Consider the following 24,365-nt stretch of genomic DNA (forward strand, 5'->3'; position numbering starts at 1 on the left):
ACAGCTGCCCCGGCAGACCCACCCCTTCCTCCCGTTGCTGCGCGGCCTCGCCCGGCTCCCCACGCGGGGCTGCGCTGGCGGGGAGCCACCCGACGCGGCGGGGCGGACCCCATGCTGCCTCCCCTACCCTCGCCCCCTCCGGGAGCGCTGCCCCGCGGCCGGCGGGCCCTTACCGGCTGCTGGCGGCGCTGGGCGGCCCGGGCGCTGTGACAGGCGGGCGGCACCGCGGGTCCCGGAGCCGCCTCCTCCCTGCCCGCCCCCGCGGGGCGCAGCGGCCGCTCCGGGCGGCCGGGAGGGACGCGGGGCTGTGCCCGCGGCTGTCGGGAACGGCTCCCGGCGGTGCCAGGAACGGCTCCCGGACCGGCGGTTGGGCCGGGGGCGGGTGGCGGCCCTGGAGCGTTGGGGGTTACAACGAGCGGGGCCGGGCCGGGCGTTAGCGCGGGTGCGAACGGCCCCGCCGGGAGCGCGGGCTGATAAAAACGCGCTGAGCTCAACGCTCTGAGGCACGGGGAGGAGGAGATTTTGGGGTGTCCTGTGCCCGGATAAGCGCTGGGCTCGGTGTCCTTGGGGCTCGCTAAATTCTCCGCCTCAGACGCTGCCCCGGCATCAAACGCGGCTCAGCCCTCAGCGCTGGTGCCGAGCCAGGCAGGGCAGGATTTAACAGCTCTGCTCGGCGCCTGCAGCGCCCCAGTGCAGCCAGCCCGAAATCCTGTGGCTGCCTACATTAAGCAGCCCAAAAAAAAAAAAAAATTAAAAAACAACGAAGCCAGAGTCTTTCTTGAACTACTGAATAATACGGCTGGCCTGTTCATTCTTGTTGTGTATGGATATAGGCACTAAAGCCCTCACAAGAAAATGCAGGGGAGGTAATAAAGGAGCAGGATTCTTTCTTGTGTCTGCATGAGAACGATTTTTAGTGGAGGAGCTGATTTACTCGAGCTCCTCGTGCAGCAGCTGTAACGGGAACAGCAGCCGGTGTGTTCGTGGTTTTCTGCAGCAGAAAGCTGGGGTTTGTTACGAGCAGAGATGAATTTAGGGATGTGCTTTCCCGTGTCACTCCTCCCTCCCACAACAACAGCAGCATTGTCCCAGGTTCTGTGTTCTTGGAGCGCACATTGATGCAAAAAGCACCATTAATACCATTTTTATCCATGGATTTTTAATGTTTTTTTTAAGTCGCTGGAACACGTGGCTTGTTTTGTTATCTCCAAGGCGGTGGAAAGGCAGCCAGCCCCTTCCTGTGCTCATTTGCCTGGAAGAAATACCTGTTCTCTGGGACAGTGTGGCTTTGAAATAGGATACTGCCTGGAATCTTCGGGGTAGCTTCTGACTTCAAAAGAGACACCACTGCAGCTGGGAGAGGAGTTGATCCTTAAAATAATGAGATGTGTTAAGGAGTTAGTGATGTTTAATAAAAAGTTAAGGATAAATGTAATCAGCTCTACTCTCTCACCATATCCCAGCATTTTTCTACCCTGCAGCCCTACAGAAAGGTAATTTGGTGGAATTATGGCAGCAAAGGAAAACAATTTCTGTTTTCCTCTGCTTTACTATTGTTGAAGTAGGTGACACATGATGGTTGAACCACCATGTCTCCCTACTTCAAATATCTTAAATTTTTACTCATTCTGTAACAACTAAATAAAAATTTCTGATTTAAAAAAAATCCACCTTTAATCTGTACAAAGGGTTCTTTGTCTAAACAGAGCCCAGAGTGAAGTGAAATGCAGAGTTCCTTTTCCTTCAGCTGTGGAGGTGTGTGGAGAGCAGCAGTGTCCCAGTGTTCACTTTCCACGTCTTTTCAAACCCAAACAGAGCTGTTTGCTTCTCCTGTGATCAAAGGATGCTCGCTTGCATCTCTGGGTTCTTTCAGAGGCCTGGGCAATTATCTTGTGTTCACAGGCTGAACACTCAGCATTCACAACTGCACCGGCTGCTTCAGGGCAGAGCTCTCTGCATTTGTTATCGACAGCAGGCAATGAGAATTGTCTCTCATGAATTCACTGGTGAACAGCCCACAGAATCCCAGAATCATTTAGGTTGGAAAAGACCTCTGAGACCACCAAGCCAAACCTGTGACCGATCCACACTTTGTGAACCAGCCCAGAGCACTGAGTGCCACATGCAGTCATTCCTTGGACACCTTCCAGTGCCTGACCACACTTCCATGGAGAAACCCCTCCTGATGTCCAACCTGGTGCAGCTTGAGGCCATGTCCTCTCTTTGCGTCACTTGCTGCCTGGCAGCAGAGACCAAAGCTACCTGGCTACAACCTCTAACTCACTCCTCAGGCCTTTAGAAGCAGGAGAAGTCTCAGGATGAGAAGCTGGCCTTGGTGAGAGGGCTGTTCTCACTCAGGTGATCCCCTGGGCTGGCTGCTGTTGTGGCAAGCACAGCTGCAGCCCTGGAACTGGCACCACCAGCCCTCCCACGTCCTGCCAGCTTCAGCCAGTGCAGTTGGCAGCTGGGTGCCCTGTGCTTGTCCAGACACAGCTCTGCCTGTCACACCCAGCTCGTTCTGAATCACACCGACAGGCTTGTGCTCACAGGCAGAACTCACTGCAGGTCCTGGGCTTTAAATATTTCAAAAATAAATATCCATGAGTGATTTTGCATAAATGAGTAGTGCCAGTTCGTTCACGAGGGAGACCTTTCTTCCCTAGGCAAGTCTAGGAAGTGTTTTAAAATAAACACATCCACCAGTTACCAGAAAACTCTGCTGTAAACTGACAACTGTTTCTAAGAGGTTGTTGCCAGTTCTTGCATCTGTCCCCAGGATAATACAGGCTGGTTTGCTTTAATCCTCAGGACTACATGGCTTTAAGCTGCAAGCAAACAAGCATGAACTCAGCATGGCCACAGCCTGTAATCCTCAGACTTTACCTTTTTGCTGGCCAGGGGCTTGGAAAACTTAATAAATGTATGACTCTTCCACACCATGTCTGTCTTAAGGAATCTGATTTAGAGGCTTACTCTCCAAAGGTTTGATTCATCACTTGTGATAGACAAGGAGAAATATGAAATAAGGCCCATGTGTACTGCTGTAACTCCACTGACACTGGACATCTATCATCAACTACCATTGGTATTCTACTCCTAAAGTATTTATATCCCATTATTGAATTCCTCACAAGTTTAAAGTGTATTTCTCTTCCCAACAACTTTATGAGGTCGGGAAGAACTGTCACAGTCAGGAAAGGGAGCACAGAGGGTGCTCTGCTCTGGCCTTGCAAGGAAGACTGAGAAGCTGAGCAGTTCCCTTCTCAAGCCATTGCCAGAACCCCAACCCAGTGCACTGCACTTCTTTCCATCTGCACCCTGTTTGTTTGCTAATAAAAATTGACACCAAATGTCCCCCCTTGGAGACAGCTGGCAAAATACAGTATTCAATGTGCTGGTCTGCAGGTTGGAGCACTTGGTATCTTTGTATTTTCTTATGAAGTGTTGCTCTTATTACCTGCACCACAACCTCCAACAACTGCTTTATGAATTCATCTGCAGTTGAGTTTATCCTTCAGAGCATCACATTTTATCTCAGGTCTTCATTTATATTCATCAGTGGGGATGGAAGTAAAATTTAGCTTTAATTCAAAGGCTAATTTAGGTTTCAGTATATGATTAACATTCCACAATTACTACCATCAAAGTCAAGCATATGCATAAGTCTCTGCAGGACTGGGGCCAAAACATTTTCAAGTATCCACTTATTCAATACATTTGCTATAAAGAATTATTCTTATCTATTATTTATGCAAGGGCCTTAACTAGGTAAATCTTGACACAGCTAGGCCTCTCTCTCCATATAATTACTCCTCATCTTACTTTTCATCTGGTTTCTGCTCTGCCTTGTTATCTAATTCTTTGGGTATGAACACAGTTCACTAACTGTAAATACAATTTACTCTCAGGAGCAGCAGGAATATTCAGCAATCTCCAAACCTACGTTTTCAGGATAATGTGCAACAACTCCCAACAGGTAAGATCATCAACTGCATAATTTGGTAAAATGAACCATTAGAGAGTAATCAACACTAAATAATAAAAAGCTCTGCTAAATTATAAATTATTGCAACACATCCAGGAAAAATACTAATTTTTCCATTAAATACCATCATTCAACTACAGCAAACAAAGTCCAGCCAGTCCACTCAGCCAAAGTGGAATCACCAAAACTTTAATACTATATTTCTGGCATGCAACACATACACAATTAAACAGTTAAAAAACATGTACAAGTGCAGTACGCATAACGCAAAGGCAGCCTTGCTGTGGATTGTGTCTATCAGGATGTTCACAGCACCAGTCATAACATTCGCTAGCAAGAAAAACAGTAACTGATTTTTGTTAATAGCACTAATCAGGCACAGCTGTGACAGCTTGTCTTGCCTCCCCGCCGGCTCGGCCTCCATTCCGTGCTTTTTCCCGGAATCGGGGGGCTGCACAACCTTCCAGCAGCAGGGCACGCTGGACCCCTTGACCAGCAGCTTTGTGAACACCAGGGCGAGGTCAGCGAGCACAAAGAAGCCCAGCAGCAGCAGGCAGTGGGCGAGCACCCAGGTGCAGAAGGGCAGGTTGGCCACGCGGCGGGACACGGGCTCCGTGCACGCCTGGCACAGCCACAGCGACGCCGACAGCACCACAACGGCCAGGGCCAGCCCCCCGAGGGCTTCCAGCCAGCCCCTCACCGAGCTCCTGCGCTGCAGCAGCCACAGCCCCACCTGCACGCTCGCCAGGTAGATGGCCAGGTAGCCAAAGAGGGAGAACAGCCCTTCCCGGTTGGCATCCAGGAAGCCGAGCCGGGAGCCGCGGCCGTCGCTGCCGTGCAGGATGAACGTCTTCAGAGAGGTAGTGCTGAGGAGGAGCTGGTAAAGCACAGCCACAGCTAGAGCCACAAGCCAAGCCTTGTGTTTGGGGAATATGGCTAAAAGCAGAGAGGCTGCGAGTCTCACCAGTGCCAAGGTAAAGAAGAAGTTCCAGTGCACCCCGTACTCCGAGGTGTGCTCGTGGTACTCGATGGATTTAACGCTCAGCAGCCGCCCCGCGCCGAGGGAAATCAGCGGCCACACGGAAAACGCCTGCCTGGCCAGGCTGGAGAACCTGGGCTGCGCCGTGTGAGCCTTCTGCCGAAGCTCAGGGCAAACGAGAGCATTTCCAAAGATGAAGGCTCCCACGCCGAAATCCATGGCTCCGGTGCCGTAGGTCTCGGCCTTGGCGTATCGCCGGGGATACTGCGGGAAATCCACGGCCAGAATGCTGATGGATGTCAGCACGTTGACATAAACACGGAACACAGTTATTGCTGGAATGCACTCGGGGTCCAAGCAGGCCTTCTGGAATTCTTTCACAATTTGCCCAAAGGGAGCTCTGGCCTCCCGTTTTGTCTGGCTGTATATTTTGGAAAATATTCCGGCACAGAAGGCAGCAAGGATAACCGGTATGAAAAAGATGATTGGAGACAAGACAGTGCAGGAGAACACGAGAGGAGACACCAGCACCAAGAAGTCCAGCAGCAGGCTGTACTTCCTTGAGCTTACAGGTTTTCCGTGGTGCAGGTAGTACAGGATCAGGAGGAGCCCTCTGCAGAGCAGGCACAGTGGAGGCAGGGACAAGCCTGCAGTAATTTCCAGCAAACTCGTTCCGTTCAGATTGCTGATAAAGGCTTCTTTCAGCTGCTTTTGGGACATTCTTCTTCCTTCCTCTGAAAACACAATACGTGAACTTGAGGTAGCTTTGTAAAACGGGTCTCAGAACTCCTTAAAAATGAACCAGTTCATTAAAACAACGTTGATTTCAGGAGTTACTGAATTGCTTTTGAATTTAAAGAACACAGAGCAGCACTGGAGCTGGCCTGGGAAGCCAAGGACAGGCACAGGCTCGAGGAAGCTCCAGCATTTTATATCCTGCTTTTACATCCTGATTTTACATCCAACAAGATGCTTCGTACATTTTGGAGGGAGATCTCTAAACATCAAATATTCCACCGAATATTCACACGGCGAATAATCGTACTGCTCCGTAGAACGTACTTTGCCACATCCTCTATGGTGCAAATGGCACAGATATGTAAAAACGTGCTCCTACAGAACTTCGTGCTGCCTGGTGAGTACAACCAGCAGCCGCAGCCCCCGGGTGCCTTTTTACAGCAGCAGGAGAACCCCGCGGGATGGAAAAAGCGTGAATTAATCAGGGGTTGTGCTCAGCCGCGGGAGCTTACCGGGAGCGGGGGCACGGATGGCGCTGTGGGGCCGGAGCGGCGGGGCCGTGAGGGCGGGAGAGGCGGCCGCGGGTGAAGCCGGGCCCGGGGTAAAGCCGGGGCAAAACGGGGCCGGGGTGAAGCGGGGTCGGGTAAAGCCGGTTCTGGTAAAGCGGGGCCGGATGAAGCCGGTCCCGGTAAAGCGGGGCCGAAGTGAAGAGTGTCCTGGTGAAGCCGGGCCCGGTAAACCCGGCCCGCGTTCCCCGCCCGCACTTTCGCCGCTTCCGCAGCGCCCGAGCCCCACCCCGGTTCCGCCTCCCCGACCCGCCCGCTCCGCTCCCGGCCCCGGCCCCGCTCCGGCCCCGCTGCCGCCCGCGGTAAGTCCCGAGCCGGCCCTGCCCTCCCGTCCTGCCCGGCCCGCCTCAGCCCCGGCCCGCGCGGCCCTGAGGGGACCCCGCGGCCCTGAGGGGACCCCGCGCCCGCCACCCTCGGGGCCCGCCCGTGTCCCCCGCGTGTCCTCTGTGTCCCCCGTGTCCCCCGCGTGTCCTCTGCGTCCCCCGGGATCTGCAGGCACAAAGGGCTCTGCAGGGATGGATCGGACGGGGCTTTGGGGATGGGAGCGCGCCCGGGACTCCGAACTGACTCCAAGTGGTGTTTTCATGGGTTAGGAAGGAAATTCGGGATGGGATGGGAATAACAAGGGAAGAGGAAGGGGAATGGAATAAGAAGAGGAACTGAATAGGAATGGCATAGAGTGGAATTGGAATGGAATGGAATTAAAACAATTAGGGTATAATAGAACAAAATTAGAATAGAATTAGAATGGAATATAATGGAATTAGAATAGAAAAGGAGTGGAAGTAATGGCAGCTTCAGCTGCAGGAAGGACAGAAGAATTCTTCCTGGCGGTGTGACTGGAATCTCAGCGTTTATCACAGAAATTCAAAGGGCCTGACTCACCTTGGGTTGGCTCCCAGAGATTTTCAGAGGAAACAGGAACGGGACAGCACAAACTTCTCCCAGTCCCTCCCCTTCCCAAAGCTCTGGCTTCTCTGCCGCTGCCAGACCCTCAGATCTGCCCAGTTTCTCCAAACAGGAGGAACTGAGCAAGTAGTTGCAGTTTCTTGCCAATAAAATTTGATTTATTAAAGGCAAGCAAAGAATTTTATTCCTGATGGAAGGGAAGATACACAATTCCCTCCAAAAAAGCTTTATTTGCAGGGGCAGCAGCACATGACCATCACTCTGGGTAGGATTTCCAGCTCCCATGTTACTTGGGCCCCCTGGGATCAGTAATTCTGTCTGAAGTCTTGGGATTTGCTTGTGGAACCCTCTGGAGAATGGCCAGAGTTATTTTTATCTAAATTCCTTTCTATTTTCTTTATTTAAGCATTCTCCATATGTGATTTGAATGAAGTACCCTAAAGTAAAGGCTCTCTCCTGTGTTCCCGTCCACAGGCCTGGACAAGATGCCAAAGCAGGTAAAAAGAAAAGCAGGAATTGTGTGTGCTAATTAAATGTTACTGCCAGGAGAGAATTCTTGGCTTATTTCCACACAGTCAAGATTAGGTAACTACTAATGAATATTCACCCCTGCTTCATGAATTGACTGGCCCTGTTTGCTGTGGGTTTGAGCTGTATTAGAGACACCAGGCAGTGATTTTTGTTGTGCCCTGGGCTCTAACAGGGCAGGTGTTCATGCAGGCAGCAAGCACATCCTAAGGGTGTTTGCTCAGGAAGGTGAATGGACACGAGAGTTGGGATTTATTGCCAAATATTCTTTTACTTTTGGCTGGGCAATCATCATCTGAGCTGAGCAGGGCAGCAGAACCAAGCCCTTCCTCAGGTCTTGCAGTCTCACAGTGGGTTTAACTTGCCTGGTGTGACACAGGAGCACGGAGAGAAAGGGGAATGGGCAGGAACTCCTGAGTCCATGCAGTGTTTCCTAATTGTGGTGTCTGTTCTCTGACAGCAGCAAGCTGCTTAAAGCTCATTCAGAGGAGAATAACAGAAATCACTTGGATGGCAAGTTGCTAAGCTTTTTTTTTTTTTCCCCTTACTGTGTAAAATTCTGTATCACTGGAAATGAAGTATTTATGCTGTCTGCAAAAGATAAAAATTCTCCTAAATGAGTAGCTTGCTTATTTTTTTTTTTTTTTAGGAACATGCTAAGTGGGGTTTGCAGTGCATTTCCCTTATATTAATGAGCTCAGCTCACATAGTGGGAATGCTGCTGACTAAATTTAGCATTTTCTGTACAAACAAGGTGATGCTGTCCATGGGTTAGCGTGTGGTACAGGTGAGCAGGGATAGTTTGGAGAACTTTCTGTCAAAGAGAAGGAGATAACAAGAGGAGTGTACAGAGTGCAGAAATCAGGACTGGCATCTTTTCCATTCTTCATTTGCTCTTCTAGCCTCTCCTTTCCCTAGAAATGGCAAACAGGTCCTGGAATCTCTCTTCTGGCTGGTTTTCCATTACATACAACAAGTGTGTCCTTCCAAATAATGTTGTCAAGGACATGGGAGCCCAGAGGCTGACATCTGAATATTTTAAGTGATTCAAAGGGGACAAAACTTCAGCTGAGGCAGGGCAGCTCTTCCCCCAGCGCCATCCCTGTGATGTGTGCACTCTGCAGCTTTCCCCCTGCAAATGAGAGTCTCTGCTAGGAAAGCTGCATTTGTTTTGGCCTGCAGAAGGCAGGGCAGCTCTTCCCCCAGCACCATTCCTGTGATGTGTGCAGCTTTCCCCCTGAAAATGAGAGTCTCTGCTAGGAAAGCTGCATTTGTTTTGGCCTGCAGGGGCTTCCAGCTGTACCTGCAGCCAGCCCTCCCTACCTCCCTGAGCCCAGGGCACTGCTTGGGTTGAATGCATGACATGCAAGGCTTACAAATGAGCCAGTTGCTAGAACATGGTGGGTGTGTGTATGTGTGTGTGCAGAGCTGCAGTGTGAGCCCAAGGCCACGTTCTCTGAGTGCCTTTGCTCACAGCCAGAACCCTTTTCTAACATCAGAGCAGGAGGAGGAGCAGCTCTCTCATCCTGAGGTCTGGCTCCTGCTGAGACTAAAATTCGGTGACATGGAAGCAGCAGAAGAGCTGGAGCAGGGGATGAGGTGAAAGTCCAGCTCTTCACCTTTTACTGGTGCTGATGTGACATCCCCTCCAGGAAAATGACCAAAGGGAAGATTCTCTCATCCAGAATGACCTCAGTGAATCATTTGAAGAAGAAGTTAGAGCCTTCCTCGGTGATGAAGAGAAACTGCATCTTTTTGATGACCTCACCAAGGTGAATCCAGTGACAACCAGGACAGGTGAGCAGCCAGGGACTGTCTGCTGAGGGATCCCTTTTCCTGCTGGCCACTGACACGTGGCAGCTCCTGCTCTCACTGCATTAACACCATCAGCACAGCAGTTATCTATATTACACCTGCAGCACTCTCTTGATCACCTCATTCTCTATTCAACCTGATAGATAACACACCTGAGTCTCTTGTTACCAGCAGGCACAGCAAGGGTCAAACACACTTTGCAAAAGATGCTGACAGAAGGTGTTGCTTTTCAGTTCTGAAATGTCTTCAAGCAAGATACAGAGTCAACCTGTTCTATACAAATGCTGGCTGCAGCCTGGTGGCTTTAAATCCTTTCCAGCCTTTCTCCTGCCTCTACTCACCTGAGCTCATGAGGGAGTACCACGTTGCACTTTGTCCTCAGGTAACCCTTGTGTGTGAGATCACTGACCTTCTGCAGAGCCCAGGTGTCAAACTGCTCCAAATTTATCTGAGCAAAATACTCCCACAGGATAAACCCCATTTCTGTGAAATATTAGTTCTGTTAAAAGAGCAGTGCTGTTTTCAGGTGAATGTGAGATGACCCTTGCTATCCATTGCTATTGAACTGTGTGGTTATTGTACTCTTAAATATGAATATTCTCTTTCACTGCCAGGATTTAAAACCTCACATCTTTGCAGTGGCTGAGCAAACCTACAGGAATGTCCAAAAGCAGATGGACCCTGTGAACCAGTCCATCATTGTGAGTGGAGAAAGTGGTGCTGGGAAGGTAAGGAAATGTTTTTCTGTGACATTGCTCTCAAGTTTTGAGCTCTGCCAGTGATTTGTAGTGCAGAGTAGTGCAGTGAATGAGCAAAGATGAATTAAAAACCCCTCTGACACAGCACGTAGCCAATCTGCCCAGCACGACTCTCTTGAAATGTGTGTGAAGCATTAAGTGATTGCTGCAGTTAAACACACTCTGCTTAATATAGCAGCTCTTCAGGTGACATCTGTCATTTCTGGAGGGCTGGGTTTGAATCATTCAGCAGGAATTGCACCTGAGTTCATGCCTCAGCCTGGTCTGTCAGGGAGCTCTGTGAGTCTCAGCAAACCCTCTGTAAAGACTCAGAGCAGTGGATTCAGCTCCTGTGATGGTCCATCCCTGCCAGGACAATGCTGAGGGTACTTCAAAGCCCAAGAACAAGGTGCTTTTCTGAATGTTAATGACTCAAAATCCATTCACATTCATTCCATCCCAAGGCAGTAGCTGTTCATTCTGGCTGAGCTTCCAGATGGTGACACCTCGATGGAGCACTCCCACTGCAGCAGCACTGAAATGTGTGTCTGTGGCACAGAGTTTCCACTGAACCAGAGCTCTGAACCTGACACAGTTCCTCTCCTTAGCCTCCCTCCACCTGCACACTGTGTTTCCAGAAGGCAGCACTGCTCCACTGCCATAACTGGTGACATGTTAAAGAGCTACTGTCACATCTCTCCCTTGCAGACCTGGACCTCTCGCTGCCTTATGAAGTTCTATGCCTCTGTTGCTGCCTCAGTTATCTCCCCAAAAGGCAACGAAACTGTGGAAAGGATAGAGAAGAGAGTGCTGGATTCCAACCCTGTCATGGAGGCATTTGGTAATTGTGGCTTTTTTAGCAGCAAAGTAAAGCAATGGCCACTGTGGGAATTTCCTTTGTTCCCACACGAGTCTAAGCTATTTCTTGCTTCTCTCCTTACAAACAAGCTCTTCAAATACTGGAGCTGTTTACAGAGCACCCTAAATACCTGTATGTATTATATAAATAGAACAGCTATTATATAAATGCCTGTATGCCTCTGCTGCATGGCAGAGTGGGACCACTCTCATTGTCTGTGTCTGCCACTGGCAATTTCACAGGGAACGCCTGCACCCTGAGGAACAACAACAGCAGCAGGTTTGGGAAATACATCCAGCTCCAGCTAGACAGGTAAGAATTACTGGGTAAAACCTTACCTGTTGTCTTGGTCCTTTAAATTTTCATAATCTTTTTCCTTTAAAGTTTATTTCTGAAATCTGCCATAGAATATTTTATGTCTTTAGAGCGTTTTTTGGTTTGCTGGCAGCTTAAACTGTTATTATTTTCCTTTCTTTTTCTTTTTTTTCCTGCAAACTCTTACCCTGATCTCTAAGAGAGAGCAATGGAAAAATAGAGATGTAGTTAAGAACTCTGAACAAAATATGAACAAAACTGAAGGTGAACTGCTAAGCATTCACAGTCAGTTGGTCTCAGAACAGCACAACCCCTCTTGGATTCTGTGAAGAGGTTTTGTTGAAATCTTTGCTCTTTTTCCCTCTCCAGATTCCATCATCTGACTGGTGCTTCCATCCAGACTTTCCTTCTAGAGAAAACAAGAGTTGCCTATCAGGCTCCCAGTGAAAGAAACTTCCATATTTTTTATCAGGTTTGCCTACAGTTAATTTTGCTGATTATTTCTGACACACAGCAGGGATGGAATCACCAGATTTAGCACAGTTGCAACTTTTAATAATTACCAGTTTCCCTGTCTGCCAGGCTTCCAAATTAAATCATCCTCCCAGTATGTTATTCTTCACTGTCTGGGAGCTGTAAACTCCAAAGGCAGAATTCAATTTTTACCTTGTTTTCTGTCTCCAGATCACAAAAGGTGCTACTGCAGAGGAGAGGCTGGAGTGGAACCTTCCAGAAGGGGCTGAGTACCGCTGGCTGCCAAATTCTGAAAGAAACTTAGAGGGTAAAGATTAGCTTCACTAACTAATTAATCAATCCATTAATAATGGCTGGAACTTTAAAGGGAGGCAAAATGCATCCTGTTCAACCCCCTGGGCAGCCAACAGCAGACGTTTTGCAAAGCCACCTCCATTAATGGGATTCTTTCTAAGTTTCACTTGGCACTATTAAGTTTTAAAGCTTAAAATCAGTCACCTGGCTTAAACCAGCTGGTTCTGGCCTGGCAAATTTGCATCTTTGTGGCTTTGTTTAGAAACTGTCTTGTCTTTGCTTGTGCTTCACCTGACAGAAAAAAACCAGTGGGTTGGTTCTGCAGTTTGAGTGTGGGATTTACCCAAACAGCTTCCCTGCTCTCCACTGACCATTCCAGCTGGGCTGGATGTGCTGAGATGTTCTGCTTGCCCCTGTTTGTGTGCTTGGCTTTTTCAAGAGCACTGTTTGGCTTTTCAGAGGACTGCTTCGAGGTGACCAGAGAGGCAATGTTCCACCTGGGCATCGGCCGTGCCACGCAGAGCAACATTTTCAAGGTCAGCAGCAGGGACAGCAGGAGGCTGCTGGGAATGTGTTCCCAGGGTGGGATTGCTGCTGGGATGAATCCCTGTCCCTGTGCAGAGCTGCTGCTCCTCACTGCAGGGCCCTCAGCTGCACATCAGGCTGCACAGCTGAAGGTTGGATCAGAGCTAAAAGTGTGCACCTCTGAATTTCAGTTTGCCTTCAGGAACTGCAGCATTAGGGAAGCACACAGAGGTTTGGGGTCTCTTTGCTGCCTTCTGTGCAGGGATGTGCAGGAGCTGGCCTGTTCCAGGCTAAAGGAGAGCTCAGGGGAGCCTGCCTTGGGGGAAGCTGTCCTGAAAAACTCCCTGGTTGCATTCCAGGTGTTGTCAGGCCTTCTGCACCTTGGGAATGTTCAGTTCTCCAATCCAGTGGATGAATCTCAGCCTTGTGAACTGGAAGACAAAACCAAAGGTGAGGCAACAGCCATGCCATGCTCCAGAGCCTTGTTAGTTCAGTGCAGATGCCCAAGGGAGAGGATTAGAGAAAGGAAAGAATGGAGAGAATTCTTTCCTTTATTTAGTTAGTTAACTTAGATTTACTTATTGTATTTATTTCATTATTAACATATCTTAAAATTTATTAACTCTACCAAATTTTCACGTTAGTAATTTTAACTATTATTACTTTTCATTATTAATTCCTTTTAACTACTAATAAGTCTAATGACTTTGTTAATAACTTAATTTTGAAAATTAATAAATTTGTTTAAACAGTATTGCATTTATTACATTTTAAATTACTAAATCAAATTTGTTTAATTTAAATTAATTTAATTTCTTCATTTAATTCAGAAAGAATTCCTTATTAAAGAAAAGAATTTGAACAATAACTCTCCTGCTGATAGGAGACAATCATGGCTGTGAGGAGCCCAAAATTTAGGCGTGTTTTTGTGACCAAACAAAAATCTAATGCTCCCCTGCCCTGAGAGATAATATCCTTCCCTGACAGGTCAGGGCAACTGCAGCATCACCCAGTGATTTCAGGAGGATTATGGCAGAACTGTGGCTCTTGTTTGTAATCTTACTCTGCCATCACAGGGCTGGCAGAAATCTGACCCAGAGGGAGAGCAGGGCTTTTCACAGGAAAGCTTGGAAGTTTTCATGATAAAGACCAAAAGGCAGTGACAACAAATCTGTTACATTGCAGCAGAAGCAGAGGTTGTTCTGCCTGTCTTCAGGAGGCTTGTGGATCTGGATTTCCTTCAGAGCTAAAACTGCCCTGAATAGTGAATTCCTGCTACAATTTCACATGCTCTGAACTCAAACTGCTTAATATTCAAATAATTTTGAATGCAGCTCAGCTGAGAAAGATCTTAAATGCTTTGTCAGCAAATACTCATTCTTCTACACTTCCTTTCTATCCCCAAATCCCTGCTTTTTTCCTGGTCATGACTGATTTATCTGTCTGGATTTTGGGGTTCCTGCTCAAAAAAGGTGAAAAAGTAACAAACACACACCTAGAGAGAAAATCAACTTCAGTGTGGCAAACTTCAGCTGTTTCTGGTATTCATTTTAAAGAGAGGACCCAGAATTCTAGGGGCACTCTCTATCCAAATTAAGAGTCTGGTTTTGCAAAACTTAATCCCAAGTTTGGGTAGAAAGATCCAAAATCCACATTTCAGTTGGGGAGCTGATGGAAGTGGCATTTTCCCACACAATCTCTAGACCTTCCTTGTTTTCAGAGGTATGAACACACCAGGTAACCTTGCACTGTTTGTTCTCCTGAACAAGAGTTTGTGAAGACCACGGGGGATCTGCTCCAGATTCCCACTGAGGAGCTCCTGGAATCTTTAAGGATTCGAACAATCACTGCTGGAAAACAGCAGCAGGTGTTCAAGAAGCCGTGCTCCAGAGCTGAGTGTGAGACCAGGAGGGACTGCCTGGCCAAAATCATCTATGCCAGGTAAGGATGGGCTAATCCAGGTGGTTTTTGGGAGGGATTGGGGAGGCCAGAGGGATTTACTTGCTGCTGTTTCGTGGCAGCACATCAGAAATTCCTCTTCCTTCCAAGTGACGCTGATGGAAACAGCAGTAAAAGAAACAATTCTGATTATTGCAAGCAAGCAGCTTCCAGCTAATCCCACTGTTGCTGTCTGCAGGTTGTTTGAGTGGCTGGTTTTGGTCATAAATGAAAACATCTACACAGATCCCTCAGTGTGGACCAGCTTCATAGGTATGGATATCCCACCCTGGTTTAACTCAGGGGCCAGCAGCCCTCCAAGCTGCTCCTAAACTAAAGCTCCTTGTCCTCTCACATTGCTTCCAGGTTTGTTGGATGTTTATGGGTTTGAAGCCTTTCCTGAAAACAACTTGGAGCAGCTCTGCATTAATTATGCCAATGAGAAACTGCAGCAGCACTTTGTAGCTCACTACCTGAAGGCACAGCAGGTAATACCCCAAACTGAAGATCAAATCTTCAGTATCTGATTTAAAACAGCATCTTTTTGTCACTTCAATTGCATTGCTGTGCCCGTGGTCAGATGGAACATTCAGTCAATAATGCCACAGAAGGCAGTGGGAGGGAGCAGTGGCTTTGTAAAGAGGGAAGTGTGGGGCAGTGGGAATCACCCAGCCCTGTCTCTTGGGGACTGGAAATCTGTTCCCAGCCCCACTGGATCTCTGCCTGTCAGACTGCTTGCTTCTCCTCAAAGAGCTGAACACTTGAGAGTAAATTCTTGGGTAAGTGCAGCCTGAGCTGAGATTCTCTTGGAAGTTTCTGCTTACACCCATGAAGCACAAAGTCCCTGAAGAGTGGAGCTTCTAGGCTGAGCTTGGTGTGATTCAGAGCCCACCAGACCCCTGTCACCCACACCTGAGCACGTGGGACCTGTGGGACCTCCTGCCACAGCTCCCTGAACCCAGCCACGCTGCTGCCTTTAAAACAAACCCCAGTGTGCTCCAGCTTTTATCCTTGAGTGAGGAGGGACACAAATGCTGTTTCACAGCAGAGAAGGATTTTTTTGCACCGTGCAGTCCCTCACTGCTCACACACTGCTAATTCCAGCTCTCATCTGAGTGCCCTGCAAGGTGCAGAGTCCCTGCCAGGGCTGCTGCTCTGCCCCTCCCCACTGCAGATCCATTACCAAAATGCTCTTTGCCATTAACTGGAATCAGGGAAATTGTTTTCTTTATGGCAGCAGCGTGCTGGCAGCTCCTGACTCACAGCAGGGTTTTGTCAATTTATTCAGGAGTTAAGTATTTCTTTGACTGCCATTTGTGCTTTGCTATTGCCAGGCTGCTTTCCCTGCTGCCCTGGTCAGCATGCCAGGGGTTAATGGTCAGGGAAGATGGAAAGCAAGTTCAGGCACACAATTGCTTTGCTTGAAATGGCTCCATGACCTCTGTTTATAGCACCCCTCCCACTCCCTGCCTGCCCTCTTACCTCTGGATCTGGCTGTCCCCCAAACCACTTAAATGCCATTAGTGGCTGTGCTGAGCAAGCTTTTGGCAGGAGGCTTTTCAAATAACTGCCCAGAGCTTGTGCTTGTTAAACACTGCTGACAGTTTGTCCTGTAATTCAGCATAAATATTGTACCAATTATTCCAACCACTATCTCCCTGCACTTCCTTCCAGATCAGGCTTTGCTTTAAATGGAGCTCAGTCAGTAGAGCCTGGCACACAAAGGTTGGGCTGGGGCTGTGTCCCAGTCCAGGGAAGGAGTTCTGCTTGTTCCTTGTCCTTCAGGGGAAATCTCAGCACAGCCAGGAGAGGCTTTGTGTGACTGTGGCCTTTGTTTGCTCTCTAAAGCAGCCTTGCAGCTCACTCTGATAAATCCATGGGGTTCCCAAATCCTCAGATAAATTGTTCCAGCAGGTTCTGATCCACACCCAAAAACTACCTGGGGTAGAACATCCTCATGTGGGTTGTTTTTTTTTTTTCTCAAGCTTGGTGTTGACCTGGAGCTGAGCTGGGATTAACTCCTCAAACAGGACCTGGATCAGCCCAGGGCACAGAGTTCTGAGCTCTGGTGCCCTCTGCTGCAGAATAACCCCTTCCCTCTTCCTTCAGGAAGAATATGCAGCTGAAGGCCTGCAGTGGTCATTCATAAACTACCAGGATAACCAGAACTGCCTTGATCTGATAGAGGGAAACCCTCTCAGCATTTTTTCCTTGCTGAATGAGGTAAGTGTGATCTCAACCCTTCATTTTTTGGGCCCAGGTTCCTGCCTTTGTCCCACACCACCAAAGAAAACACAAACAGTAAATTAATAGAAAACCTGTCAGCTATAAACTTTCTGCAGGGCTTCAGTTTCACAAAATCATGCCACTGCTTCCTCCTGTTCTGAGTTGTCTTTTTCCCTCTGATCCTGGATGTTCTGATTCAAATACAAAGCCTCAATGACTTCATCCCCCCCTTCCTTCCCAATATTTCAGGCCTTGCATACTCAAAGCAGCTCTAAAGGTAAAATTGCTACGATTTGAATGTTAAATGTTGCAGATTTTAGAGTCAGTTCTTTGGGACAAATAAGAGATGCTGCAGTTGTGTGTCCTTTGCAGGAGTGTCGTCTGAACAGAGCCTCCAACACTGACCTGTTCCAGACCAGGATTGAGAAAGCCTTGTCCAGTAATCAGTGTTTAAGTCGAGATAAGTTCAGTAAGAAGCCCAACTTTATAATTTCACATTATGCTGGCAAAGTCTGCTATCATCTGGCAGCAATGGTGGAGAAAAATAAGGTAGGTGTTTGCAGAAAGAGCTGTTTAAAAAATCTTAAATGTATCTTACAGACCTAAAGTGATTTAAGTCAAACAAATATATTCAGTGCTGGGTACTGGACATAACTTGCTGCAAATAAATCCTTCAGGCCATGTGAAACTGAGTGATGTCCTTGGTGTGATTCTCTGAACCACCAATGCCATGAGCAGATGCTTTGTTACACCTTTGAGCTGGGCTTGAAGGGAACCATCACCAAATCAGGGCTTCTTCCATTCCTGGGGCATGCAGAATTGTTAATGGCATCAGGGCATTTTTATAACTACAAACACAGCACTTAATGCCAAAAAAAATTCAGGTAAATTTATGGGAAACAAGAGCTGGGCCTAACTGCTGAAAGTGCTCAAAGTGCTCAAATTTTAACAGCACTTAATGCCCAAAAAAATTCAGGTAAATTTATGAGAAACAAGAGCTGGGCCTAACTGCTGAAAGTGCTCAAATTTTGGCCATCAGGGAATACCTGAAATGTGAAATAGTCTGCAGAGAGGAGGGTCCCTTCTCAGCTCTGACATCCCCAGCAATTATGGCAAGTGCTATTATTAATTTAGCAATAAAACACCATCTCTTAATTCAGATGAATATTTCTAATGCCTGCTGCAGTCTGTTCTTCAGGGATTAAACCACTCCTGAGAGCTGGAGCTCCCTGAGGCTGTGTAACAACAAGAGCAGTGATGGGAGCAGTTGTACATTTGACTGGATTTGCTGAATGTTCAGCCAAACATTGTTTTCTGTTCCTAAATCTGACTGTGAATGAATGCACATCATCAGATTTGAAACTGCAGCTGTGGTCACATCAAATTTGGCATCAGAAATACTCTTCTATCTCTATATGTGGAATTCTTAGTTATTTTCAGAGGTGCAGGTGCCTGCCAGGTCCACATACTGACAGGTCATGTCTGTTTGCAGGATGCTGTTCCACCAGAGCTGGTCCACGTTTTGCAGAACTCAAAGGATCCTTTGCTTCAAAAATTATTTCCTGTGACAGAAAAGAACCAAAATAACACCAAAACCCAGAACAGAGCAACTGTTGTTACAGTGGTGTCCAAGTTCAAGGTACATCCTGTTCAGGTTTCTGCTGTAATTTTGGAAGCTTTGTGGATTTACCATCAACAATTTGATGGAATGCATCCACAGAGTGCTGTCCTGTAGAAGTGCTCCAACACTGAGTGTGTAAAGCCATCCTTGCCACGAGCAGCTTCATGGGGTGGATGGCAGATCCCTGAGGAGGAGGAGCCCTGATGAGCCCTGTGTTTGCTCCTGCAGAGCTCCCTGGAACATCTGATGGAGATTTTGAGCAGAACCACACCCCATTACATCCGCTGCATCAAGCCCAACGCTGACTGCAAGGCCATGACTTTCAGGAGAGAAGAGGTAACTCTTGCAAAGCCTTCCCCAGGGCTTTGCCCTGGCTTTCTTAGGACCTTCAGTCACTTGCAAAGCTCTTTCCACAGCACATTTTGAAACAGCTCTTCCAGAGTCACTGAGGTGCTTGTCCAAAACAGCTCCTAAGCACAGCAGCTCTTCCAGCTGCACCTTGCTTGTTGCTGGGGTGATTTGGGGTGCTGCCCTCCCAGCCCTTCAAACAGGTGGAGGGGATCTGAGCAGCCCTGGGCTCACAAACACCTTCAGAACAAAACTGTGCTGCTCCTGGACTCCAGGAAGCTGAGAAGCTTTGGGAGCAGAGCAGCAGATGCTCAAGCTGTAACTAGAGAACCTCATCTGATGGGCAATCAGGCTTCAAACACCCATGGAATCTGCTGAGCCTGGAAATACCAGCACTGGTTTTTCACACCCTGCTGGCTTTGGATGCCCAGGACAGGGCACACAAGGAGCAGCTTCCACAAAAGTCAGCTTTGCCTAAACCATCTCAATTTGTGCCTCAGGTTCTCAGCCAGCTCCAGGCCTGTGGAATAGTGGAAGCCATCACCATCAGTGCAGCAGGTTTCCCAGTCAGGTAAGTCCAGCTTCTTCAGCATAATCCATTTCTATAGCAATTAGTGGCATTTAAGTTATTCAGAAGAGCTTATAAGGCAGGAAACCCAAATATTTTGCACCATCAGCGTATCCAAGCACAATTCCTGCCGTGGCTTTGCTACTGTTACAGGGAAATCTGAATTTCAGATCCTGCACTGGATCCACAAAGCCATTCTGGAATTTTCCCCCTTCAGAGGATAAGTTATTTACCCTTCAGCAAAAAGGATCAGTTATTTACAGTAATGGTTCTTGCCTGGAATTCAGTGCACATTTTGTCTCCCAGGATCCCTTTCCAAAGTTTCACTGAGCGCTACGAACTACTGAGGAAATCCTGGGGCTCCAGTAAAAAAAGAGTGTGGGATAAAAGCAACTCTCATCCTGCTGAGAAAAAAGGTGAGTTTCTTCAGGTAATCCCTCTGCCATCAAGTACAATTGTCACTGCACCCATTTGGTGTCACACAGATCAGGTAATTACTGAATTACTGTATTCACCACCATTCTCAAAATATTTCTTTAACTTATCACCAACCTGTGTTTCTAATTTGCTTAACACTTAAAATCTTACCCCTCACTGCTGGTTTTCTGTGCTCCTCCTGGGTGGAACAACCAGTTACTGATGTGTCTGGGGTTCCCTTCACCCAATATAATTTTAGAGTTGATTCTTTAGTAGAAAACTACTTGAAAACTACTTACCTTTTGCTTTATTTTCCTTTTCTTTCCTTTCTTTCCCCCCCACCTTGTTTCCTTGCTGAATCACTGACCTTCCAGCTTACCTGGACTCTGCTGCTTCTTCCACCTTTTGCAAACTTCTCTTTTTCTAAGCAAGAGTGAGGATGGACTTTAACAAACACAATCCAGCCCACAGGTAATGCCTTTGCTATGAGCTCCTGAAAGGAGGAGCTCCTCAGGTGGTTACATTAAATATTGAAGGTTATTGCAGCCCCTTTCTGTGCCCCCAGTGAATCCCCTTTTTCATCCAGTGGGTCAGTTCAACAAGCAGCAGCTGTGGGAAGCAGGAGCAGCCTGTTCAGATGAGTAAAAATGGTGGAAATCTGTTCATCCTGTGGAAATGGGGTGAAGTAAGGAAGTGCAGGCTGGAAAATTACTTACACAGTGGATCTTTCCCGCTCAATTACAAACCCATTAACTGCAGAGCCTCTTTGTGATGGGTTTTTAGTCCTTTTTATCTTGAGGGGGTAATAAGCTGCAAACAAAGCAAAACAATTGCCCAAACACAGGGATAAGCTTTTGGTTCCCTTATCAGCCCAGCCCCATGAACATCATCAGAGCCACCAGATGTCTTCCTGTAAGCAAGAATTGCTTCTATTTGTTTTCAGGACCTTAAAATGCTCTCATCTCCTTAGAAATATTTATAGCAGAAAAACAAACAGTATCCAGGATGGAATGATGCAAAACCCATCCAGCCCTGTGCATGCAGGAGCTCCTGCAACAACCTCTTGTTCCAGGTCTGAATTAAGTCTATCTCTATTCCACAGAGATTCATCTGGCTGACCTGTTTGTAATGTATAAAATTGTGCACTGTGTCCCAGAAATGGCTTTAATAACCTGTAATTGCTGCCATAAATTCCTGCTCAGTACAGGACCCCATAGCTGCTCCCAGTGCCCTGTGACAGCTGTACAATTGTGTAGAATTTGTTTCCCCTTCCTGCACTTTTTCCTGTACATTAAGGCTACAATTCCCTGCCTTTTGTTCTTTGCTCCCACAGCTTTGAGTTTTGAGTATTTAATGGGATTTTCTTAGGCCTGAGCTGCTCAGTCTATTCTTAATGGCATTGCTGCTGCTTTCTCCTGCTTCCATGTGGGAAGCTTGGAATGGGATAACACCTGAGCCCTCCCTGGTATGACAGTTTTACCTGTGGAGAACAGAGGTGATAACAGAAGAGAAGGCAGCACCCAACCACAGCCCAGTTAAAACACCCCACACTGGATTTCTGCTTGCTGGAATCTGTGCTGTCACATTTTAAGTTTAAACACAGCCAGATCAAGTTCTCCCAGCCATCTCCTCCTCCCCTCATGCTGCAGGTGTTTCCCCTCTAAGTGGCCAAGAAATCTCAGTGCAAAGACAATGCCCTGGCCCCAATTTCCAAATTTTGTGATGCCTTCTCCTCGATGTTTCACTGCCAGGTGAGACTCCAGGGATGGGTGATGACAAAGCACCACGTGCTGCTGTGCTGGAGATCCTTCAGGATGCTGTCAGGGGACAAACCCCTGCTCAGGCAGCAGGGGATGGAGCAGGAATCCCCTCAGTCTACTGTGGCAAAACCAAAGTGTTCCTGGCCAATTCCCTGGTAAGTGCTGTTCCTTGGCTGATGCCTCTGGAGTGCTCCTGCCTCAGGGCCATTCTGGCACAGAGGCAGAGCTCCTGCCAAGCCAGTGTGACCAGAACTGAGCATTTTCCATCCAATTATTAAACTCAACCAAGCACCCATCAGAATCCAGCTCTGCAAAGCACATTGTGTAATGGCCTCTGTCTTGGACAAGGAGTTGCACTTGTGTCAGAATTCCAGTAAAGATGGCAGCTTTCCTCAGCTCCACATGACAGATCTGGCTGCTCCAACAGGCCTGGGGAAAGAGAGGAAGGAGTCAAAGGCACTTCTGCCCAGCTTGCTGCCTAGAAGCAGCCCCTTCAGTGGAGCTGGGTATGAACCTGCTGCTGCTGGGACTTTGGGAGGCTCCACTTTCCTTCCCAAGAACTTCCATTATTTTCATTTCCATGCCTGAAAAGCACCACTGAAGTGCTGTCACTTCCCAAACCTAATCCAGCAGCCATGGGACACTGGAATGGGGCTGTGGTCCCCTGGCAAACACCAAGAGAATGTAAAAGAGGGGAGAGTTGTGAGCACAATTCCATCCCTAACTCCAGGCTCCTGTTCCCCACTGCAGCTGGAGCTCCTGGAAGCCAGGAGAGCAGAGGTGTTAAATGAGAAGGCATTTTGCATCCAGTGCTGCTGGAGAAGATTTAAAGAGAGGAAAACAGCAAAGGAGAAACACTCTGCAACTCTCATCCAAGCAGGTGACTTGTGGGGTGGGGCTGAAATAACAGAGCAAGGGACATCTCCAGTCCCTCTGGGGGATTACAGTGGCACGGGTGGCTAAGTGCCATCTCCAGTGTGTGCAGGAGCTGCTGAGATTCTCTGCGCTCAGGTTTCTCCCATCCAATCCTCAGCTGTTCGTTCCTGGCTGGCCAAGAGTCGCTTCCAGAGGCTGCGCAGGGCCGCCCGCGTCATCCAGCGGGGCTGGAGGAGGTGGAAGGTGAGTCTGGGGGACAGGACAGCTCTGAGGAGGAGCCTGAGGCTTCTCAGGGTCTGAGAAAAGAGTAATAACTCTGAGAACTGCAAACCCAGTGCTCCAGAAAACTCTTCTCCAGCTGAAGAGCAGATGCCGGTGCTGCACAGCTGCTTCTGGCTCATCCTGCAGCATAAACTCATTCCTTACCTGCATGGAAATTGGGGTGTGCTGTCCTCCCTGAGTCCCTCTTCATAGACTCAGCTTTGCACTCCTGAGTTGTGCCCAGGACATTTGAGGATATTGTCCTTGTGTCTTTTTCAGGCAAAAGCGGCCGCGCTGGCAGCAGCAGAGCTGGACGAGGGGGAAGGAGGAGAGGAGCTCCCAGCCCCTGGAGCTGCCCTGGCCAAAGCTCCCTGTTCCGTGGGCACAGCGTGGCCTCTGCAGGCACAAGTGCAGCTCTGGCCCCTGGGGCTGGTGCTGGCTGCTGCCCCTGGCAGTGCCACGGGCCCACGGCGGGCGCTGGCGCTGCTGGGCTGCCTCAGGGGGCTGCAGGAGAGCCCCAGGGGACACCTGGGCTGTGGCATCCCCTCCATCAGAGCCCTCCCACAGGTACCCACCCCTCCCTCCTGGCTGCAGCCTGGGAACAGGCTGGGATAGCATTTCCCACTGGCTGGCACTGCCTTCCCTCAGAAACTGCACTTCCATTCATCCTGGGGTCTGGAGGGGGAAACATTTTTGTGTTTGCCTCCAATTCTGTGTGCAGGAGCTGCCACAGCTGCTGCAAACTGTGCCAGGTCCAGAGCTCAGCACTGCAGCCTCCAGAGCCTGAGCTGACCTCAGTCCAGTTCACAGTGCTGCCATTTTCTCCAGTGACCATTTCTCTTCAGCCCAGTTGTGGGGACTCCTCTGGAGGTTCCTTTGTTCTCATCCCCCCGTGGTTCACACACTCCAGAGCTAAATGTGAGTAACGAAATCAGCTGCACCTCTGGCTGAACTCTCCCCTTCTCGTCCCTGCAGGGCCCTGTCAAGTTCCACTGCAGGAGGTCCCCCCTGCACTTTGCCAACGTCAGCCCCCACTCGGAGGCGTTTTCCATCACGGGATTCAACCAGATCCTGCTGGACAGACAGGAACTGCTGCCCACATAGCTCTGGCCCTGGCCTCCAGGAGGGCTCTCTGCAAGCTGCTGCTTCCAAATCACTCAATGTCCACTTCTGCTGCTACCTCAGAGCTTCCACAGCGCTGCCTTGTACGTCCAACGTGAGGGAATGGGATACCCCTTATCATGCACATTATAATAACATTAAATTCCATTTACTGGGGGTGGGGGCAGCTCCTGCTCCCCCCCCACCTTACAGGAAATATCAACACTATGGGAACAAATCAATTCCAACAGATCAGGTGCTTGAAGCAATGAATACTTGAACTGAATGCTGCTGGCACTGCATATAATGCCAATAAATATTCCTGATTGCTGCAACCCTCCTGACTGACCACGAGTGTCCCCAGGGGGAGAGGAGCAGCCAGCTGCAGCACTAGGGGCAGATGTCTCAGGGAAAAGCAAGGCTGGGCTCTTGCTTTTATCTACAGAACCAAAATCTGTGAGCTCCCACAGCTGCCAGGTGTGTGCAGAGCTCCCCAGACAGCACCACCCTGCCCAGGGGCTCACC

General features: G+C 48.6%; 3 protein-coding genes across 5 annotated transcripts in view; 1 reads left to right on the forward strand and 2 right to left on the reverse strand.

The window, feature by feature from the left end:
• The window catches only part of GGNBP2 (gametogenetin binding protein 2), a 17,472-nt gene extending 17,210 nt beyond the window's left edge, over nucleotides 1–262 (reverse strand). The window contains exon 1 of the mRNA XM_041425268.1: nucleotides 174–262. The gene's annotated coding sequence lies outside the window, so the exon portion shown is untranslated. The remainder of the gene's footprint in view (nucleotides 1–173) is intronic.
• Nucleotides 263–4,158: 3,896 nt separating this feature from the next.
• PIGW (phosphatidylinositol glycan anchor biosynthesis class W) lies at nucleotides 4,159–6,347 on the reverse strand. Its single transcript, XM_041425271.1, has 2 exons — nucleotides 6,215–6,347; nucleotides 4,159–5,698 (listed from the first exon to the last, which is right to left on the reverse strand). Exon 2 carries the CDS (start codon nucleotides 5,682–5,684, stop codon nucleotides 4,164–4,166), a length of 1,521 nt encoding a protein of 506 aa, XP_041281205.1. The 5' UTR covers nucleotides 5,685–5,698; nucleotides 6,215–6,347; the 3' UTR covers nucleotides 4,159–4,163.
• A 165-nt stretch (nucleotides 6,348–6,512) lies between these two features.
• Nucleotides 6,513–24,364, forward strand: MYO19 (myosin XIX). Of its 3 annotated transcripts, none has more exons than XM_041425264.1 (25): nucleotides 6,513–6,570; nucleotides 7,584–7,674; nucleotides 9,358–9,502; nucleotides 9,754–9,902; nucleotides 10,135–10,248; nucleotides 10,966–11,098; nucleotides 11,359–11,428; nucleotides 11,801–11,903; nucleotides 12,116–12,212; nucleotides 12,659–12,735; nucleotides 13,084–13,174; nucleotides 14,494–14,665; nucleotides 14,862–14,935; nucleotides 15,029–15,150; nucleotides 16,772–16,885; nucleotides 17,261–17,437; nucleotides 18,381–18,527; nucleotides 18,738–18,845; nucleotides 19,358–19,428; nucleotides 19,732–19,841; nucleotides 21,594–21,757; nucleotides 22,353–22,482; nucleotides 22,579–22,721; nucleotides 23,019–23,306; nucleotides 23,715–24,364. In XM_041425264.1, exons 2-25 carry the CDS (start codon nucleotides 7,663–7,665, stop codon nucleotides 23,841–23,843), a joined length of 2,940 nt encoding a protein of 979 aa, XP_041281198.1. In that variant the 5' UTR covers nucleotides 6,513–6,570; nucleotides 7,584–7,662; the 3' UTR covers nucleotides 23,844–24,364. The 3 variants fall into 3 exon arrangements, with proteins under 3 accessions (XP_041281198.1, XP_041281199.1, XP_041281200.1); XM_041425265.1 differs by having other exon boundaries at nucleotides 22,636–22,721; XM_041425266.1 differs by lacking the exons at nucleotides 22,353–22,482; nucleotides 22,579–22,721; nucleotides 23,019–23,306; nucleotides 23,715–24,364 and adding an exon at nucleotides 20,217–20,313 and having other exon boundaries at nucleotides 21,594–21,712.
• Nucleotide 24,365: the final 1 nt, after the last annotated feature.

Source organism: Onychostruthus taczanowskii, unplaced genomic scaffold, assembly GCF_017590055.1.
Source record: "Onychostruthus taczanowskii isolate IOZ18803 unplaced genomic scaffold, ASM1759005v1 scaffold89, whole genome shotgun sequence".
NCBI classification, from domain to species: Eukaryota; Metazoa; Chordata; class Aves; order Passeriformes; family Passeridae; genus Onychostruthus; species Onychostruthus taczanowskii.

Excerpts from the sequence above, each read along its gene's own strand:
- MYO19 (XM_041425264.1), top strand. Across the intron at positions 19,429-19,731 it reads GCAGCAGGTTTCCCAGTCAG|GATCCCTTTCCAAAGTTTCA; the intron begins GTAAGTCCAGCT and ends TTTGTCTCCCAG. Across the intron at positions 23,307-23,714 it reads CCATCAGAGCCCTCCCACAG|GGCCCTGTCAAGTTCCACTG; the intron begins GTACCCACCCCT and ends TCGTCCCTGCAG.
- PIGW (XM_041425271.1), bottom strand. The coding sequence starts at position 5,684 with ATGTCCCAAAAGCAGCTGAAAGAAGCCTTTATCAGCAATCTGAACGGA.